This window comes from Pelobates fuscus, chromosome 4, assembly GCF_036172605.1.
Source record: "Pelobates fuscus isolate aPelFus1 chromosome 4, aPelFus1.pri, whole genome shotgun sequence".
Lineage (NCBI taxonomy): Eukaryota > Metazoa > Chordata > Amphibia > Anura > Pelobatidae > Pelobates > Pelobates fuscus.
The window spans coordinates 7,391,264-7,413,141 of record NC_086320.1 but is presented as its reverse complement, the minus strand read 5'-3'; the positions used below and the strand labels follow the sequence as shown (position 1 = coordinate 7,413,141).

Sequence of the window (21,878 nt, the reverse complement as noted above, 5' to 3'; positions counted from 1 at the left end):
CTCCGTCTCTCTGTATTAGGTATCATTGCTCTGTCTGGCTCCGTCTCTCTGTATTAGGTCTTATTGCTCTGTCTGGCTCCGTCTCTCTGTATTAGGTCGCATTGCTCTGTCTGGCTCCGTCTCTCTGTATTAGGTCTCTTTGCTCTCTGGCTCCGTCTCTCTGTATTAGGTCTCATTGCTCTCTGGTTCTGTCTCTCTGTATTAGGTCTCATTGCTTTTTGGCTCCGTCTCTCTGTGTTAGGTCTCATTGCTCTCTGGCTCCGTCTCTCTGTATTAGGTCTCATTGCTCTGCCTGGCTCCGTCTCTCTGTATTAGGTCTCATTGCTCTCTGGCTCCGTCTCTCTGTATTAGGTCTCATTGCTCTCTGGCTCCGTCTCTCTGTATTAGGTCTCATTACTCTCTGGCTCCGTCTCTCTGTATTAGGTCTCATTGCTCTCTGGCTCCGTCTCTCTGTATTAGGTCTCATTGCTCTCTGGCTCCGTCTCTCTGTATTAGGTCTCATTGCTTTCTGGCTCCGTCTCTCTGTATTAGGTCTCTTCTGTTTGTAACTCTTAATCTCTCTAAATCTCTGTGCTCTCCCTGACACACACACATTGTCTCTCTGTCTGGGTCATTGCTGGGAGTAGACTGACTTGGGATTTGCGACCTGGGTCTAATATCACCGTTTCCTTGTAAGTCCCAACGCCCTGTAATACCGCTGCTTGTGACAGTACTGCTTTAATGCCCCATATTTGGAGTTATTTAAACAGCACAGTGTTGGGGTATTGCTATTGGGTCTTTTTTAATGCAGTGGAGTAAAGGGTTGTAACGGACCGTTTCACTTACAAGAGGATAAAACCCAGTTTAGGCGATAATCCCCTTTACAGATGCACAGGCAGCTACTGCAAACACCATTCTCCCGACTGGAACCACACGAACCCTGGAACAGCTGAACAAGAAAAGCAGACATCGGCTTACACTCTTGGCAGTCAGCATACAATCCCATTCCCCCAAAGACCGAGACGACACATCGCTTTGAGGGTTAAGCAAGAACTCTGGACTGGGACACCCAGTCTGGCTTTTATTACAAACAAACTATACACACTGAGGATGAATTTAACCAATCACATGGATGTACCTCCCACACATTTCCTCCCCTTAGATTAACACTTAACCTAATTATACCGTACACCCTTTTCCCCAATTCCTGGATGTACCCCAAATACATATGCTACACCTCCAGGACAGGTATCCCCTGATAGCCCTTATTCAGGGGGACAACATATCCAAGAATCAGGTCATTCGGATGAATGGTTCGGGAGATATGAGGTTCCAAAGATTTGACCGACCGCATGGGTAAAGTATCCGAAAACAGTTCCATGCATTTTGGCCCTGCGGTCGGTCACAAACAAGTGAATGAAACAGACGAATTACTGGTGTTATAGAGACTAAGGGGGATTCGCATGAATCCCCTAGTTCGTACGTTTCTTTCTACCGAACGGCGGGCCGTTCGGTAGTTTCCCCACGAAATCCTGGAAGTCTGGAGGTCTCAGCGGTGTTTGCCTAGTCGAGTGTCCGATTTCAGTTCCAGACACTCGACGGCAAAACACCGCTGTTCGGTAGTTTAAGATGGCCGCCGCCACGTGTTTGTTTCCCGAATGGCGGCCACCCAGAGGACAAAGAAGATATTACATGGATTGCCAATTACCTGTTTGCAACATTGTTGCAAACGGTAATTGGAGGCACACTTATTCCTGGGTGGTCTGGTTGTTCGGTAGTTTCACTCAATATACTGAATGGAGTGATTCTACCGAACAGTCAGATGAATACTGCATATCTATATCCCAGGTTAGCTCAACACATAAATACATACAGGATATTAAGCAGGGTTAAAGTACCATGTTCTACAGTCTTAAAGGTACAGTATCACAAAAGTCCCAATAAGTTCACGGATGGCCCTTAAAGGCCCAGTAGCAGTAATATAAATCATTACATGCCCAAATATAGTTTTTATAGAGCAATATGTCCAGGGGCCGTAGTCGCAGGGCAGGAGGCTAGCAGCCAGGCCTCTCCAGTTCACAGTGGCGAAGCTGGTTTCGCCACAAGGGTTAATGCTGCATGGCCTGGGGTGAAGGTTCATATAATACTCTGAATTCAGTCAGACAAGATTTGGTGTCAGTGTGATTTAGAAATCCTAGGACTTCGAAACTAAAGGCATGCTGAGGGGCTTGTTGTGTATAAAGGGACTATCCACACCCCTAAAGCACTTTAATTATGCTTTATGTGTGAACAGTGATTCCTCTTTCATTTAGCAAAAAGTACAGATTTCAATAGAAATTGGCTTTCCTTTTTTTCCTGCAGAGCACCTGCAAAGACTTCTCATTGAATTGTATTGCAAAGTCTGTGATTGGGCAGCCACTTTCTGGGCGGAGTTTGAAGGGGCAGGTTTGGAAAGTCTGCAGACAAAAAATCTGCAGCTTTTGCAAGCTGTTTTAGAACCAGCAAGCAAATGCTTTTAGAGAAACATATAGAAACCAAAATAAAGCAAGAAGACAATTTAAAACTGTCAGAAACATTTATAAACTTGGTTGGATTGCATTGTTTGGCACACCTCTCAGCAAGGGGGAGTGTCTTCAAACCCCTCCTCCCCCTTTGCCCACCCATTTCTGTTTCAGACCACAAATGACAGAATCCAGAATCATTGTGCAGCAGCAAGCTCCTTATTCTTCCTTCACTGACTAACACAGCAGATAGTGAGAAACCAGACACCCGTAGTCTGCTTTGCATTAATCACATCCTTGTCAGGATGTTGCAAGGTGAAGAGATCTTACAACTTCACATGGGTAAAATTGTCAGGCACGCCCAATGCACTTTTCCAGAATTCCTAGGGATAGGACATTCATTGGTTAGATCAGTATCCCTCCTGGAGTGAGTGTGGAGAGCATAAGAAATAGGAAACCTGTAAATGTGAATAACAAAAAATATTTACCTGCTTTTTTCAGCCTGAAGAGTGAGGCAACTGTCTCTTTCACATATAACACTTTTGAATGTGACAGTTGTCTTAAGTGATTAGCTGTAACTGTATTAGCTGTCACTGGCTCCTCCCTCTCTCTGTATTAGCTGTCACTGGCTCCTCCCTCTCTCTGTATTAGCTGTCACTGGCTCCTCCCTCTCTCTGTATTAGCTGTCACTGGCTCATCCCTCTCTCTGTATTGGCTGTCACTGGCTCCTCCCTCTCTCTGTATTAGCTGTCACTGACTACTCCCTCTCTCTGTATTGGCTGTCACTGGCTACTCTGTCTCTGTATTGGCTATCACTGACTCCTCTCTCTCTGTATTGGCTGTCACTGACTCCTCCCTCTCTGTATTGGCTGTCACTGGCTCCTCCCTCTCTGTATTGGCTGTCACTGGCTCCTCCCTCTCTGTATTGGCTGTCACTGGCTCCTCCCTCTCTGTATTGGCTGTCACTGGCTCCTCCCTCTCTGTATTGGCTGTCACTGGCTCCTCCCTCTCTCTGTATTGGCTGTCACTGGCTCCTCCCTCTCTCTGTATTGGCTGTCACTGGCTCCTCCCTCTCTCTGTATTGGCTGTCACTGGCTCCTCCCTCTCTCTGTATTGGCTGTCACTGGCTCCTCCCTCTCTCTGTATTGGCTGTCACTGGCTCCCCCCTCTCTCTGTATTGGCTGTCACTGGCTCCCCCCTCTCTCTGTATTGGCTGTCACTGGCTCCCCCCTCTCTCTGTATTGGCTGTCACTGGCTCCCCCCTCTCTCTGTATTGGCTGTCACTGGCTCCCCCCTCTCTCTGTATTGGCTGTCACTGGCTCCTCCCTCTCTCTGTATTGGCTGTCACTGGCTCCTCCCTCTCTCTGTATTGGCTGTCACTTGCTCCTCCCTCTCTCTGTATTGGCTGTCACTGGCTCCTCCCTCTCTCTGTATTGGCTGTCACTGGCTCCTCCCTCTCTCTGTATTGGCGGTCACTGGCTCCTCCCTCTCTCTGTATTGGCGGTCACTGGCTCCTCCCTCTCTCTGTATTGGCTGTCACTGGCTCCTCCCTCTCTCTGTATTGGCGGTCACTGGCTCCTCCCTCTCTCTGTATTGGCGGTCACTGGCTCCTCCCTCTCTCTGTATTGGCTGTCACTGGCTCCTCCCTCTCTCTGTATTGGCTGTGTTCTCTGGTTTCTCTTTATCAAGTCTTTTTACAAACCGCTTTTTTTATATCTCCTGTTTTCTGCTTTTCTCCTTTCCCTTTTTTATTCCCCCTCTCCCTTCAATATGTACTGTCTCTTGCTTCCTGTCCCTGCGTACAGCACTCTCGAGGACAGTATTAAGCACTATGAGCAGTCTCTGGCCAGAAAACTCTACCAGTCGCGGCAGAACAGGCCTCAGTCCCCCGAGGACAACGGCAGGTGTGAGCAGGGGATACGTGAGCGCACGCACGCACCACGGCTAGATTCACACTCACCTCCCCCCCCTGTCTGTCAGCATGGGAGTCATTCACCATGAAATCATACCTGCACAGAGGGCTGTGTACCACAATATAGGACCAGCAGGTCTATACACAGGGCTGTGTATCACAATATAGGACCAGCAGGTCTATACACAGGGCTGTGTACCACAATATAGGACCAGCAGGACTATACACAGGGCTGTGTATCACAGTATAGGGCCAGCAGGACCATACACAGGGCTGTGTATCACAGTATAGGACCAGCAGGACTATACACAGGGCTGTGTACCACAATATAGGACCAGCAGGACTATACACAGGGCTGTGTATCACAGTATAGGACCAGCAGGACTATACACAGGGCTGTGTACCACAATATAGGACCAGCAGGACTATACACAGGGCTGTTTATCACAGTATAGGACCAGCAGGACTATACACAGGGCTGTGTATCACAATATAGGACCAGCAGGACTATACACAGGGCTGTGTATCACAGTATAGGACCAGTAGGTCTATACACAGGGCTGTGTATCACAATATAGGGACCAGCAGGACTATACACAGGGCTGTATATCACAGTGTAGGACCAGCCGGACTATACACAGGGCTGTGTACCACAATATAGGGACCAGCAGGACTATACACAGGGCTGTGTATCACAGTATAGGACCAACAGGACTATACACAGGGCTGTATATCACAATATGGGACCAGCAGGACTATACACAAAGCTGTGTATCACAGTATAGGACCAGCAGGACTATACACAGGGCTGTGTATCACAATATAGGGCCAGCAGGACTATACACAGGGCTGTGTATCACAGTATGGGACCAACAGGACTATACACAGGGCTGTATATCACAATATGGGGACCAGCAGGACTATACACAGGGCTGTGTATCACAATATAGGGCCAGCAGGACTATACACAGGGCTGTGTATCACAGTATGGGACCAACAGGACTATACACAGGGCTGTATATCACAATATGGGGACCAGCAGGACTATACACAGGGCTGTGTATCACAGTATAGGACCAGCAGGACTATACACAGGGCTGTATATCACAATATGGGACCAGCAGGACTATACACAAAGCTGTGTATCACAGTATAGGACCAGCAGGACTATACACAGGGCTGTGTATCACAGTATAGGACCAGCAGGACTATACACAGGGCTGTGTATCACAGTATGGGACCAGCAGGACTATACACAGGGCTGTATATCACAATATGGGGACCAGCAGGACTATACACAGGGCTGTGTATCACAGTATAGGACCAGCAGGACTATACACAGGGCTGTGTATCACAGTATGGGACCAACAGGACTTTACACAGGGCTGTATATCACAATATGGGACCAGCAGGACTATACACAAAGCTGTGTATCACAGTATGGGACCAGCAGGACTATACACGGGGCTGTGTATCACAATATAGGACCAGCAGGACTATACACAGGGCTGTGTATCACAGTATAGGACCAACAGGACTATACACAGGGCTGTGTATCACAATATAGGACCAGCAGGACTATACACAGGGCTGTGTACCACAATATAGGGACCAGCAGGACTATACACAGGGCTGTGTATCACAGTATGGGACCAGCAGGACTATACACAGGGCTGTATATCACAGTATAGGACCAGCAGGGCTGTGTATCACAATATAGGACCAGCAGGACTATACACAGGGATGTGTATCACAGTATAGGACCAGCAGGACTATACACAGGGCTGTATATCACAATATGGGACCAGCAGGACTATACACAGGGCTGTGTACCACAATATAGGACCAGCAGGACTATACACAGGGCTGTGTATCACAGTATAGGACCAGCAGGACTATACACAGGGCTGTGTTTCACAGTATGGGACCAGCAGGACTATACACAGGGCTGTGTATCACAGTATAGGACCAGCAGGACTATACACAGGGCTGTGTATCACAGTATAGGACCAGCAGGACTATACACAGGGCTGTGTATCACAGTATAGGACCAGCAGGACTATACACAGGGCTGTGTATCACAGTATAGGACCAGCAGGACTATACACAGGGCTGTGTATCACAGTATAGGACCAGCAGGACTATACACAGGGCTGTGTATCACAGTATAGGACCAGCAGGACTATACACAGGGCTGTGTATCACAATATAGGACCAGCAGGACTATACACACAGGGCTGTGTACCACAATATAGGACCAGCAGGACTATACACAGGGCTGTGTATCACAGTATGGGACCAACAGGACTATACACAGGGCTGTATATCACAATATGGGACCAGCAGGACTATACACAAAGCTGTGTATCACAGTATAGGACCAGCAGGACTATACACAGGGCTGTGTATCACAATATAGGGCCAGCAGGACTATACACAGGGCTGTGTATCACAGTATGGGACCAACAGGACTATACACAGGGCTGTATATCACAATATGGGGACCAGCAGGACTATACACAGGGCTGTGTATCACAATATAGGGACCAGCAGGACTATACACAGGGCTGTGTATCACAGTATAGGACCAGCAGGACTATACACAGGGCTGTGTATCACAATATAGGGCCAGCAGGACTTTGCGCAGGGCTGTATATCACAGTATGGGACAAGTAATATTGTACACGCTATACATAAGGCTGTATGGAACCAGTATTATTGTACACACTTTGCGCAGGGCTGTATATCACAGTATGGGACTCACTGTATTGTACACACTGCATGTGTGTGCTTCCGCTGACTGTGTAATGCTTTCGCTGTGCTGATATTACTTGGTTATATTTCTGTACACTAAGGTTTGTAAGAAAAAATATGCCTGTTCTTGCATGACATTTTAGTACCCATCTTCATATGCCACTGGCACCCAGTACATGTTTGTCTCCTCAGAGTGGCACTCTCTCCTTGTCTCACATACAATGAGGAAACGCCAGGACCTTGCAAAACGTATTCTACTACACAAACACATGATTTAAACGCTGAATGTATGACGTGTGCTTGCTTGTGTGCTTGCTGTGCCTTACATTCCTCACACTGGATGTCTGTCATTTTCTGTTCTGTGATGCTCACATATTATTTAATTCTGTTGTCTGAGTGGAGCATGTTTGGTCATCAAGGTGTACCCCTAGAAACCTGTACAGACTGTCTTTGGTCTGCAAATGAAGGTTTTGATTTTGGTTTGTATAGACATGCCTAGTTGTTTCATTCATGCCGTTTCAAGAATGAATACGTAGCCACAATTCTTTATAAAAGAGGCTTTCCAGTTTGGATTAAATGTTGGGTACTCCCGAGCGGGTTAGACTTTAAGAATTGAACGCACACCTTTCCTAACCCAGTCTGGCACCAGGCCTTCACAGCATAGACACCCTATGTAGCAGGGGTGGGTTAATTGTTCACATTTCTAGCCAATTGTAATGGATTTTGGTTTGCACACTATGTGTACTATTAATACTTGATGTGTGATCACTCGCTTTTGCTCTTGTGAAGCTGACGTTGTTTTGTGATCATTCACTCCTGCTTTTGCACCCAAGGTTGAGAGTTTGACACTGCATGGATTTCACAGTGTGCATGGGGAGCTGTCTGTTCTCCCCTCACCCACCCCTCTTATTTTACATTCCCCCTTGTTACACTCGGCTAATTGTTTTGTCCTTGCGTTCAGAATGAAGTCTTTGGAACAGGATGCTCTGAAAGCGCAGGTCGTGATTGCACGCTCTAAGGAAGGAAGAAAACGAAGCACACTGGACCAGCTTGCAGAATCCCCGTCCCCTGCGCCCACCCCATCACCGACCCCACTGGAAGGTACTGTCTAACAATGTGAGTCAGTCAGATTGGGGCAGTGTGTATTAGACCTGTGTGTGACTCTGTCTCTTATATTGTTAGATTACAGTCCGCGGCTCCTGACGTCTCCTGGAAGATTGGTGAGTTATCCCCCGTGAGCCTGTTCTCACACAGGGCCATCACCGAACTCGTGCTGTTAATATAGACTTTTCTTGGCTCTCATTGTGTGTTAATTTAGTTATTTATGTAAATATGTACATGCATCTAAAATGCAGACTGATCTGATTACAAAGATTTAATTTTCTAGTAAACGCTCTTCAAAACTGCAGAAATCCTGTTAAACACTCATTCTATCTTTCTTGCAAAGCAAAGGCCGTTAATTGATGTCAGTGTGTGTTTAATTACATCCATTGATCTAATCTCCTCCATATTTTGTACTTGGCTGGGAATGTTTAGTCCTTCCTATCACTACCAGTGCATGGAGTGAAGCAGAGTGCGTGCTGGGAACGAAAAGCTAAAAAGTTAGAACAAACTGTAATAAAATAGCCAGACACAGGGGGTCATGGGGAGACGTGAGAATGGATGCTATCACGGCAGCCGTCACTAGTCTAACCATTATATCTAACCCGCAGAGTAAGGGCCCAGCAGGAATCTCCAGCTGTCGGTTTAAACTGTGTCTTGTGAGGTACTTTATTAAAAGCAAACCCTTTCTCCATCAGCTGAGAGTATTGGAGTGTACTGACACTGTATGCAAGGGTAGAGGGCTATATATAACCCACTGCGCGCTCTGCTGGATCTACAGGAGATGATGGGATCCAAAACCTGTGACATTGCAAAGAATGGTGCCTCCCATAGGTTAAATATGGAGATACAGCACATTCATATCCTGGAGATCACGCTGTACCTCTGGGTTTGCCCTCTTCCATATCACAGTGATACCTGTTTTATTTAGCCGAGGGTGTATGCTATGGGCCACACGGGAGTCCAGTTCTCATACTGTGGTGGCTGAGCACATTTATCATTGATGGGTCATTTAGTATGCATGCGTGTATTTTACAGTCTCTTCAATTCTCACAGTACAGGTTCTTGTATGGTTTCAATGGACTTTCCACTACACTTTATCCCCCTTTTCTCCTGTTATTACTTCTCCCTGTTGGTAATATTTGCAACTCTCTTGTTATCTGTGAGTCTCTTGTAATCTCTCCTGTCACTCACAGCTTCCCTCTGCCTCCTGTTACTCACGGCTTCCCTCTGCCTCCTGTCACTCACAGCCTCCCTTGCTCTGCCTCCTGTCACTCACGGCCTCCCTTGCTCTGCCTCCTGTCACTCACGGCCTCCCTTGCTCTGCCTCCTGTCACTCACAGCCTCCCTTGCTCTGCCTCCTGTCACTCACAGCCTCCCTTGCTCTGACTCCTGTCACTCACGGCCTCCCTTGCTCTGCCTCCTGTCACTCACGGCCTCCCTTGCTCTGCCTCCTGTCACTCACGGCCTCCCTTGCTCTGCCTCCTGTCACTCACAGCCTCCCTTGCTCTGCCTCCTGTCACTCACTGCCTCCCTTGCTCTGCCTCCTGTCACTCACGGCCCCCCTTGCTCTGCCTCCTGTCACTCACGGCCTCCCTTGCTCTGCCTCCTGTCACTCACAGCCTCCCTTGCTCTGCCTCCTGTCACTCACGGCCTCCCTTGCTCTGCCTCCTGTCACTCACGGCCCCCCTTGCTCTGCCTCCTATCACTCACGGCCCCCCTTGCTCTGCCTCCTGTCACTCACGGCCCCCCTTGCTCTGCCTCCTGTCACTCACGGCCCCCCTTGCTCTGCCTCCTGTCACTCACGGCCCCCCTTGCTCTGCCTCCTGTCACTCACGGCCCCCCTTGCTCTGCCTCCTGTCACTCACGGCCCCCCTTGCTCTGCCTCCTGTCACTCACGGCCCCCCTTGCTCTGCCTCCTGTCACTCACGGCCCCCCTTGCTCTGCCTCCTGTCACTCACGGCCCCCCTTGCTCTGCCTCCTGTCACTCACGGCCCCCCTTGCTCTGCCTCCTGTCACTCACGGCCCCCCTTGCTCTGCCTCCTGTCACTCACGGTCCCCCTTGCTCTGCCTCCTGTCACTCACGGCCTCCCTTGCTCTGCCTCCTGTCACTCACAGCCTCCCTTGCTCTGCCTTTCTCCCTTTGTTGTTTCACCCATTTCTCTTCCATACTCTCACCATTTGCTCCGTCACCTTAATGGTAGTTGGCCTTAACTCTGCAATTTCACCCCTTACTCTCTTATTTTCCATTGTTGGCCCTTTTGCTGCCTTCCAGTCTCTCTCAGACAAGAAGTTTGACTACAGAGAGTTTGCTGCTATTCCGTCTTCCAAACCCGTATATGAGATCCAGGTACTGTGTGCATGATGTCACATGATAGGCGCTAACCAGCGGGCATCTGAACTCTCTATGACCTCTCGCCCTGTGTTCAGAAACTCGTGCTGTGGTGATGGTGCTCATTGTAGGATAGGTTTTTGTGATTGGTTTATTAGGTGTTATGTGGACAAGCCTTACCTGCATACGAGACTCTAAATTGGTTCCTATAGAGCTTGAATATTACTAATTAATTCCTATTATCCAAAACATTTCTTCATTAACATGATGAGTCAACCTTTCAACTCCCATATAGCCCTTAATTTACACACTCGTGTTTTACCTGTTGTGAGCACTAGGATAGTCTGAGATTGTACAGCCTGTGAGCACTAGGATAGGCTGAGATTATACAGCCTGTGAGCACTATGATAGGCTGAGATTATACAGCCTGTGAGCACTAGGATAGGCTGAGATTGTACAGCCTGTGAGCACTAGGATAGGCTGAGATTATACAGCCTGTGAGCACTATGATAGGCTGAGATTGTACAGCCTGTGAGCACTAGGATAGGCTGAGATTGTACAGCCTGTGAGCACTAGGATAGGCTGAGATTGTACAGCCTGTGAGCACTAGGATGGGCTGAGATTGTACAGCCTGTGAGCACTAGGATGGGCTGAGATTGTACAGCCTGTGAGCACTAGGATAGGCTGAGCTTGTACAGCCTGTGAGCACTAGGATGGGCTGAGATTGTACAGCCTGTGAGCACTAGGATAGGCTGAGATTGTACAGCCTGTGAGCACTAGGATAGGCTGAGATTGTACAGCCTGTGAGCACTAGGATAGGCTGAGATTGTACAGCCTGTGAGCACTAGGGTAGGCTGAGATTGTACAGCATGTGAGCACTAGGATAGGCTGAGATTGTACAGCCTGTGAGCACTATGATAGGCTGATATTATACAGCCTGTGAGCACTAGGATGGGCTGAGATTGTACAGCCTGTGAGCACTAGGATGGGCTGAGATTGTACAGCCTGTGAGCACTAGCATGGGCTGAGATTGTATAGCCTGTGAGCACTAGGATAGGCTGGGGTTATTGGACAGTCTGTGAGCACTAGGATAGGCTGGGGAAAGACTTATTATATATAGTTGATGAGCCCTGGAGCATGCTGGGATTTAAAACCATTCAAATTTTTCCGATCTGTTGACATTGTCTCGTAAATGTGGGTACTAGACCTGTCTCCCCATTTATTGGCGTTGTTTCTTTTGCTTGTCTGTTTGTTCAGGGTTTTCATATGCATGCACTGTGTCACATGGGTAAATGGTGATTAACACTGACCTAATGCTACAGATAATGACTATAACACTAACAATTCTCTCTTGCAGTCCCCTGACCCAGGCCTGAGCTATACTGAAGAACCCAGATCGTCAGGTGAGTGCTGTAGGGATGTGTTAAGGAAGGTCTGCTCAACGCTATGGCTAGCTTCAGCAAACTCCTATACATTATACATTATACATCGCTATGGCTAGCTTCAGCAAACTCCTATACATTATACATTATACATCGCTATGGCTAGCTTCAGCAAACTCCTATACATTATACATCGCTATGGCTAGCTTCAGCAAACTCCTATACATTATACATCGCTATGGCTAGCTTCAGCAAACTCCTATACATTATACATCGCTATGGCTAGCTAAAGGAAACTCCTACACATTATACATTGCTATGGCTAGCTATAGCAAACTCCTATACATTATACATCGCTATGGCTAGCTTCCGCAAACTCCTATACATTATACATCGCTATGGCTAGCTTCAGCAAACTCCTATACATTATACATCGCTATGGCTAGCTTCAGCAATCTCCTATACATTATACATCGCTATGGCTAGCTTCAGCAAACTCCTATACATTATACATCGCTATGGCTTGCTTCAGCAATCTCCTATACATTATACATCGCTATGGCTAGCTTCAGAAATCTCCTATACATTATACATCGCTATGGCTAGCTTCAGCAAACTCCTATACATTATACATCACTATGGCTAGCTTCAGCAATCTCCTATACATTATACATCGCTATGGCTAGCTTCAGCAAACTCCTATACATTATACATCGCTATGGCTAGCTATAGCAAACTCCTATACATTATACATCGCTATGGCTAGCTTCAACAAACTCCTATACATTATACATCGCTATGGCTAGCTTCAACAAACTCCTATACATTATACATCGCTATGGCTAGCTTCAACAAACTCCTATACATTATACATCGCTATGGCTAGCTTCAGCAAACTCCTATACATTATACATCGCTATGGCTAGCTTCAACAAACTCCTATACATTATACATCGCTATGGCTAGCTATAGCAAACTCCTATACATTATACATCGATATGGCTAGCTTCAACATCTCCTATACATTATACATCACTATGGCTAGCTTCAACATCTCCTATACATTATACATCACTATGGCTAGCTTCAACATCTCTATGGCTAGCTTCAACATCTCCTATACATTATACATCGCTATGGCTAGCTTCAACATCTCCTATACATTATACATCGCTATGGCTAGCTTCAACAAACTCCTATACATTATACATCGCTATGGCTAGCTTCAACAAACTCCTATACATTATACATCGCTATGGCTAGCTATAGCAAACTCCTATACATTATACATCGCTATGGCTAGCTTCAACAAACTCCTATACATTATACATCGCTATGGCTAGCTTCAACAAACTCCTATACATTATACATCGCTATGGCTAGCTATAGCAAACTCCTATACATTATACATCGCTATGGCTAGCTATAGGAAACTCCTATACATTATACATCGCTATGGCTAGCTTCAACAAACTCCTATACATTATACATCGCTATGGCTAGCTTCAACAAACTCCTATACATTATACATCGCTATGGCTAGCTTCAACAAACTCCTATACATTATACATCGCTATGGCTAGCTATAGCAAACTCCTATACATTATACATCGCTATGGCTAGCTTCAACAAACTCCTATACATTATACATCGCTATGGCTAGCTTCAACAAACTCCTATACATTATACATCGCTATGGCTAGCTTCAACAAACTCCTATACATTATACATCGCTATGGCTAGCTTCAACAAACTCCTATACATTATACATCGCTATGGCTAGCTTCAGCAAACTCCTATACATTATACAACGCTATGGCTAGCTTCAGAAATCTCCTATACATTATACATCGCTATGGCTAGCTTCAACAAACTCCTATACATTATACATCACTATGGCTAGCTATAGGAAACTGCTAAACATTATACATCGCTATGGCTAGCTTCAACAAACTCCTATACATTATACATCGCTATGGCTAGCTTCAACAAACTCCTATACATTATACATCGCTATGGCTAGCTTCAACAAACTCCTATACATTATACATCACTATGGCTAGCTATAGGAAACTGCTAAACATTATACATCGCTATGGCTAGCTTCAACAAACTCCTATACATTATACATCGCTATGGCTAGCTATAGCAAACTCCTATACATTATACATCGCTATGGCTAGCTTCAACAAACTCCTATACATTATACATCGTTATGGCTAGCTTCAACAAACTCCTATACATTATACATCGCTATGGCTAGCTTCAACAAACTCCTATACATTATACATCGCTATGGCTAGCTTCAGCAAACTCCTATACATTATACATCGCTATGGCTAGCTATAGGAAACTGCTAAACATTATACATCGCTATGGCTAGCTTCAACAAACTCCTATACATTATACATCGCTATGGCTAGCTTCAACAAACTCCTATACATTATACATCGCTATGGCTAGCTTCAACAAACTCCTATACATTATACATCACTATGGCTAGCTATAGGAAACTGCTAAACATTATACATCGCTATGGCTAGCTTCAACAAACTCCTATACATTATACATCGCTATGGCTAGCTATAGCAAACTCCTATACATTATACATCGCTATGGCTAGCTTCAACAAACTCCTATACATTATACATCGTTATGGCTAGCTTCAACAAACTCCTATACATTATACATCGCTATGGCTAGCTTCAACAAACTCCTATACATTATACATCGCTATGGCTAGCTTCAGCAAACTCCTATACATTATACATCGCTATGGCTAGCTTCAACAAACTCCTATACATTATACATCGCTATGGCTAGCTATAGCAAACTCCTATACATTATACATCGATATGGCTAGCTTCAACATCTCCTATACATTATACATCACTATGGCTAGCTTCAACATCTCCTATACATTATACATCACTATGGCTAGCTTCAACATCTCTATGGCTAGCTTCAACATCTCCTATACATTATACATCGCTATGGCTAGCTTCAACATCTCCTATACATTATACATCGCTATGGCTAGCTTCAACAAACTCCTATACATTATACATCGCTATGGCTAGCTTCAACAAACTCCTATACATTATACATCGCTATGGCTAGCTATAGCAAACTCCTATACATTATACATCGCTATGGCTAGCTTCAACAAACTCCTATACATTATACATCGCTATGGCTAGCTTCAACAAACTCCTATACATTATACATCGCTATGGCTAGCTATAGCAAACTCCTATACATTATACATCGCTATGGCTAGCTATAGCAAACTCCTATACATTATACATCGCTATGGCTAGCTTCAACAAACTCCTATACATTATACATCGCTATGGCTAGCTTCAACAAACTCCTATACATTATACATCGCTATGGCTAGCTTCAACAAACTCCTATACATTATACATCGCTATGGCTAGCTATAGCAAACTCCTATACATTATACATCGCTATGGCTAGCTTCAACAAACTCCTATACATTATACATCGCTATGGCTAGCTTCAACAAACTCCTATACATTATACATCGTTATGGCTAGCTTCAACAAACTCCTATACATTATACATCGCTATGGCTAGCTTCAACAAACTCCTATACATTATACATCGCTATGGCTAGCTTCAGCAAACTCCTATACATTATACAACGCTATGGCTAGCTTCAGAAATCTCCTATACATTATACATCGCTATGGCTAGCTTCAACAAACTCCTATACATTATACATCACTATGGCTAGCTATAGGAAACTGCTAAACATTATACATCGCTATGGCTAGCTTCAACAAACTCCTATACATTATACATCGCTATGGCTAGCTTCAACAAACTCCTATACATTATACATCGCTATGGCTAGCTTCAACAAACTCCTATACATTATACATCACTATGGCTAGCTATAGGAAACTGCTAAACATTATACATCGCTATGGCTAGCTTCAACAAACTCCTATACATTATACATCGCTATGGCTAGCTTCAGCAAACTCCTATACATTATACAACGCTATGGCTAGCTTCAACAAACTCCTATACATTATACATAGGGCTTGATTTATTTAAATTGCTGTAGGTTATATTGGGGATAGGGCTAGATTTATTTAAATTGCTGTAGGTTATATAGGGATAGATTTATTTAAATTGCTGTAGGTTATATAGGGATAGATTTATTTAAATTGCTGTAGGTTATATAGGGATAGCTTCTCTAAAACATTTTCACATTTCATTTCAACATTTCTCTACTCCAGACTGACTCCCTCATTCTATCTCTGTACATCTCTGCAGCAGTGTATTCTGGGTAGGTTTTTTTGTATGGCACTTGTGTGCTGTGTGCACGGCCTTTGGAACTAACAGTGTGACTTTAAATACCACAGGGTTATAACTATCTCAGCAGGTTGAAAGGAATGTATTAATGAGGGTGATTAATGAGGGTGCACGTTGACCTCTGTGCCCTCTGACCTCCTCCACCTCATGGCAGGACCCAGGTTCACAGTCCACTCCACGTTCTGTTTTGGTTTTGTTGGCTCTCTGTTCATGTCCTTTTCTCATTCTCAGCCAGTTGAATAAAGTATGGTTGACATGCTCTGAGTTTTGCCCTTAATCTAACAGTCCCATTGTTTCAGTTGTATTTTGTGATAATTTGTAATCCTGTCTGTTTTCTATAGAAGAAGTAGATCATCAGGAGGAGGACCTGGAGGAGGAGGAAGAGCTAAGACCCACCCTTGCACCCAGCACATCGGCCCTCGAGGAGATGGCTAGTTATAGTAACAAGAGGAAACTCCGACACACACGGCGAAGTCTGGAGACTGCAGTTCCAACCTAGATTCCAACAGAGCACTTTGCCAGCACTGTGAATACTCACTACACACAGACTTGACACATAGTGGGGAGCAAAGGGACTCCCCGTCTCTGTGATGTCAGCTTTTCGATGAGTTAACCACGGCACTGACTGCTTACTCAGAGACACTGTGAGAATGGCCCTTATTCACACCCTGATCAGTTCTGTGGGGCCGGACTACCTGCTCGGTGGAGGGATTCTTCTGATTAGAGCTTGTAGCGCCAGGTGTTAACTTGCTTTTTTTTACTCCGAGTATGGGTGGCAGTTTCACAACGCCTGCATGTTGGTTTCGATGTACAGCCAGCGTGTTGGCAGTAGCCAGGAGATTAAACTAGTTGTTAGCCAGTCTTTTACAATTGAGCAAATGGGTAGGAAAGCATTAACCAGCAGTTTAACTGAGTGAACTCATACATTATGGTGCATCTCAGCCTTGCTAGCGACTGTTGCCTTCCGTATATTAATGGCCAGGAACTCGATGACGTGAATGCTGGAGTATATGAGATAGGGTTTGGGCTTTGTTTGATTACTTTTTTGGGTTTAGCAATGTAATTAAGCCTGCTGATCGTGCTTCTGAGAAATGGTGGAAGGAGTGGGATTTGTCTCTTGCCCATAAACATTGCTTGAGTGGAAATCTTATTTCACACTGTCATGCTCTGCACAAAACGACACAAGGGAATCCTTCCAATTCTGGGAAGGGGATAGTTTTGTTCGTTTTTTGAGGGGAGTGTGATGTGTTAGTAAGTTTTTCTTTAATCAGCAATACTATCTAGTTTTAACTGAAAACCTTTCGGCTCTCCTTGTAGTCCATGTACCATATTAGTGTCTTCCAGTACTGAAGTCATTCTGGGTTGTTTCATTTTTTTTTATGCCTTGAGATGGGGAGCTAGTCTCCAAAATGGCGATAGTGTGGGGGAGGACTGCATGATGGGGTAGGTTGGTGAGACTTTAATATCCAGTTTGCTGCTTGTGTGTTGTATGAATGAATGGGTGACGTGTTTGGCAAAGCATCAATGATTCCTCTACAGAAGCAGGATAAGGGGATGATTGTGTCTTTATAGAGCCCAGTGTATATTTATGAGTGGGTGTGTATATTTATATTGTATGTCTAAGAGCCTCCAATCTCACTGCCATGTCTTGCATTTTTATAACTTCACTCTCAGCCCTGGAGACCCAAAAACTCTGTTCTATACACATTGGCCGCATTCTGCGTGTGCACTCATAGCATGTCACCAAAGGGAGAATGTCTACCCCAAAGTACCTCTGAAACCCGAGCAGACATGAGTGCTCTCTGCACAGTTCCATTGTTATCTGATTGGGAATGTGCGAGCTGTAATTACTTGCTCGTTAGACATTCATGTCTTCTTTGAGGTGATGCTGTTCTTTTTGGCAATAATTTACTGGTTACATCATTGTACAGGGATATGACTAATTCAGACAGTTACAGCTAGACTTTCTTAGAGAACCCTATCATTTATTGCACACGTGAAGTAGATATAGTGTTGGTTGTTGAATCAATTTAAAGGGGCACTGTCATGAACTCTTACCTGTAGACACAGTATATTTTAACACGATACTTTGCAGAATTGTAATGTCTGTATCCCTTTAGTGTAAAATATATTGAGGGGGGGGGAGTTGGTTAATTGCCCCCCTCCAGTGTGAGCTGCTGTGTTCCCTGAGAAGGAGCTAGATGAGGGAATAGAAATCCAAATATTTTTGGAATTTTTTTTTAATTTAAGATCTTTACAAATTTGCACAGTATCATTTATTATTATATAATACTGTATGTGTGTTTTTATGGCTTATCTTTTTTTACTGTGCTTATTTAGCCAATATGGTGCCGGTTACTGCGCATGTTAAACGAACTTGGCATCTTCTCGGTGGTAGATCAGTTGGAATCTAATCTCCCTTCACTGTGCGAGTGGCGGTGTGTGTCACTGGGTGTTAGTCTCTCTGGCTGCATATTGCTTGAATGGCCCAGGAAATCAGGAAAAACATTCAATATTCAGTACTGCTGTATAAATTGTGACCACTTTATTTGGGAATTAGGATATATTGAGTGTGACTTCCACTCTAGCAAGGATTCAGGCAGCGGGGCAGGCCGGCCCTGTTAACTGGGAGTGGGCTGATGGAGATGTTCTGGGTCCAATAGAATTTGGATTATTTTGATTGGTTCCTTTAAAATGTTTGCTGTTGCCTGGTCCGTCTGTGTCTTGTATCCCAAATCCCATCTCTCTCGGTGGCCTTAAACCCCATTCCCTGTGTGTGCGTAACTCCCCAGAGCCATTTAATGGCGTCTCCGATGTGTCTGCAGGAAAACTGAAAATGTGAACTAGTTTCTAAAGCAGAGCTTGTATTTTTAAAACTTTGTTAGGAGCGATTATTGAGGCCAAGGAGCCACTTCTCAAATGTGTGTTTTGTTACAAGGTGTGGGAAAGCCAATGTGGCGCTGGGTGGCTGGGGGGGTACTGGGGATGTCCTCAATCACTGCCAACAAATGGCTCATATCACTGTCAGAGAGTCCATATCTGTGATTTATATGCACACAAACGTATTATGTTTTAATCAAACTTTGTTTTTAAAATATTTTTATCATCCAGGGACAAATTAAAAAAAAAAAAAATTAAAGTCTCTTGTTCTTGTGTGCTTCTTTCTCTGGTTGTGTGGTCCATTAACTCTTTCACTGACTAAGTAACCTGTTCTAGGGGTTAAGGGGGTCTCTCTGCCTCCGCAATCCGACTCTGCCAATGTTTGCAGTTAACGCATAGATTGGAAGTTTAGACCACATTGGCCCATTGTCCTATAGGTATTATGGCTGTACATGTGTTGGCAAAACCAAAACCTCAAACAAGCCAGCTATTTTCAAACTGGAAGAAGCTTTTTCAGTGCAAACACTCTGCAGCGTTTCCTGACCAGTGTCTAAGCAGGAAATAAAATGTAAAAACCATGCCGTGGTTCATTAAGGGAGGGACTGACCCGTAAACATGCGACGTTTCGGCAGTATAGCTTTAATCATGCATAGTGGATACAAACATACACAGGGTATTTATACATTAATCAATTAATGGATCACATGGTTAGTCCAATTATCAGTACATTCTTAAAATCCTGACATGGATTATTTAAATTGGTTACAGATCTATGTGATCACAAAAAACCGTATTAACAACATAAAAGCGATCACATAGAATAATTGTAATTGGTTAACTCAAGACAATGTGCTGCAGCAACTAAAGAAAGTTAATATAAACAAAGCTCCAGGGCCTGACGGTATCCATCCACGTGTACTTAAGGAACTAAGTGTAGAAATAAGTGAACCTCTGTTTTTAATCTTTCAAGATTCTTTTCTTTCAGGAAGTGTTCCGGAGGATTGGAGGAAGGCAGATGTGGTTCCTATATTCAAAAAGGGTTCAAAATCCTTGCCTGGAAATTATAGACCTGTGAGCTTAACTTCTGTGGCTGGTAAAATATTTGAAAGGTTATTAAGGGATAATATTCAAGAATTCCTTGAGAAGAATATGGTTATCAGCAAAAATCAGCACGGTTTTATGAAGCACAGGTCATGTCAAACTAACTTGATTGCGTTCTACGAAGAAGTAAGTAGAAGTATAGATCAGGGTGTTGCAGTGGATGTGATCTATTTGGATTTTGCCAAGGCATTTGATACAGTTCCACACAATCGATTAGTGTTCAAACTCAAGGAAATCGGTCTCGATGAAAATGCTTGTTCTTGGGTAGAACATTGGCTTAAAAACAGAATACAAAGAGTTGTCGTTAATGGTAAATTTTCAAGCTGGACAGAGGTGGCAAGTGGTGTCCCTCAGGGGTCTGTTCTGGGACCCCTTCTATTTAACATTTTTATAAATGATCTTGAAGACAGCATTGAAAGTCATGTTTCAGTGTTTGCAGATGACACAAAACTTTGTAAAATAATACAATGTGAGCAAGATATTACTTTGCTGCAGAAGGATTTAGATAGACTGGAGGACTGGGCACTCAAATGGCAGATGAAATTTAATGTTGAAAAATGCAAAGTTATGCACTTCGGCGTAAAGAATACACAAGCAACGTATACCCTTAATGGAAGCGAATTAGGGATAACAACACACGAAAAGGACTTGGGAATTGTTATAGACAACAAACTATGCAACAATGTGCAATGTCAATCAGCAGTGGCCAAGGCCAGTAAGGTATTGTCATGCATGAAAAAGGGCATTCATTCTCGGGACGAGAATATCATTTTGCCTCTCTATAAATCACTGGTAAGACCACATATTGAATATGCTGTGCAATTTTGGGCACCTGTTCTAAAGAAGGATATCATGGCACTAGAAAAAGTGCAGAGGCGGGCTACAAAATTAATAAAAGGAATGGAACATATCAGCTATGAAGAAAGGTTAACAAATTTAAACCTATTTAGTTTAGAAAAACGTCGCCTGAGAGGGGATATGATAACATTATACAAATATATTCGGGGCCAATACAAACCATTGTGTGGAAATCTATTCACAAACCGGACTTTACATAGGACACGAGGCCATGCGTTTAGACTGGAAGAAAGAAGATTTCGTCTAAGGCAAAGGAAAGGTTTTTTTACTGTAAGAACAATCAGGATGTGGAATTCTCTGCCTGAAGAAGTGGTTTTATCAGAGTCCATACAGATGTTCAAACAGCTACTAGATGCATACTTGCAAAGACAGAATATTCAAGGATATAATCTTTCAATGTAGGGTAATAACTGCTTGATTCAAGGATAAATCTGACTGCCATTCTGGGGTCAATAAGGAATTTTTTGTCCTAGCTTGTTGCAAAATTGTGCTTCAAACTGGGGGTTTTTTTTTTTTTGTTTTTTTTTTTTTTTGTTTTTTTGTTTTTTTCTCTTTTGGATCAACAGCAAAAAACAGGTGTGAGGAAGGCTGAACTTGATGGACGCAAGTCTCTTTTCAGCTATCTAACTATGTAACTATGTAACTATGTAACATAGTGTTCTCTGTTAATGGGGCAGGCATAATAGTGTTAACTATTTCATAGGCGTATAGCTCACATACCAAATTGTATA

The 21,878-nt window shown here is 44.1% G+C and overlaps 1 protein-coding gene and 1 long non-coding RNA gene across 2 annotated transcripts in view; both read left to right on the top strand.

Annotated features, from left to right (window-relative positions):
- Positions 1-17,561, top strand: part of SCRIB (scribble planar cell polarity protein) — a 195,589-nt gene extending 178,028 nt beyond the window's left edge. The window contains exons 40-45 of the mRNA XM_063450950.1: positions 4,286-4,384; positions 8,108-8,247; positions 8,329-8,366; positions 10,523-10,597; positions 11,937-11,982; positions 16,650-17,561. Coding sequence (XP_063307020.1) covers positions 4,286-4,384; positions 8,108-8,247; positions 8,329-8,366; positions 10,523-10,597; positions 11,937-11,982; positions 16,650-16,807 — 556 coding nt within the window. The 3' untranslated portion in view covers positions 16,808-17,561. The remainder of the gene's footprint in view (positions 1-4,285; positions 4,385-8,107; positions 8,248-8,328; positions 8,367-10,522; positions 10,598-11,936; positions 11,983-16,649) is intronic.
- On the top strand, positions 11,198-11,930 carry LOC134608264 (uncharacterized). Its single transcript, XR_010090731.1, has 3 exons — positions 11,198-11,271; positions 11,303-11,407; positions 11,609-11,930. It is a non-coding gene; the product is annotated as an uncharacterized LOC134608264 (long non-coding RNA).
- Positions 17,562-21,878: the final 4,317 nt, after the last annotated feature.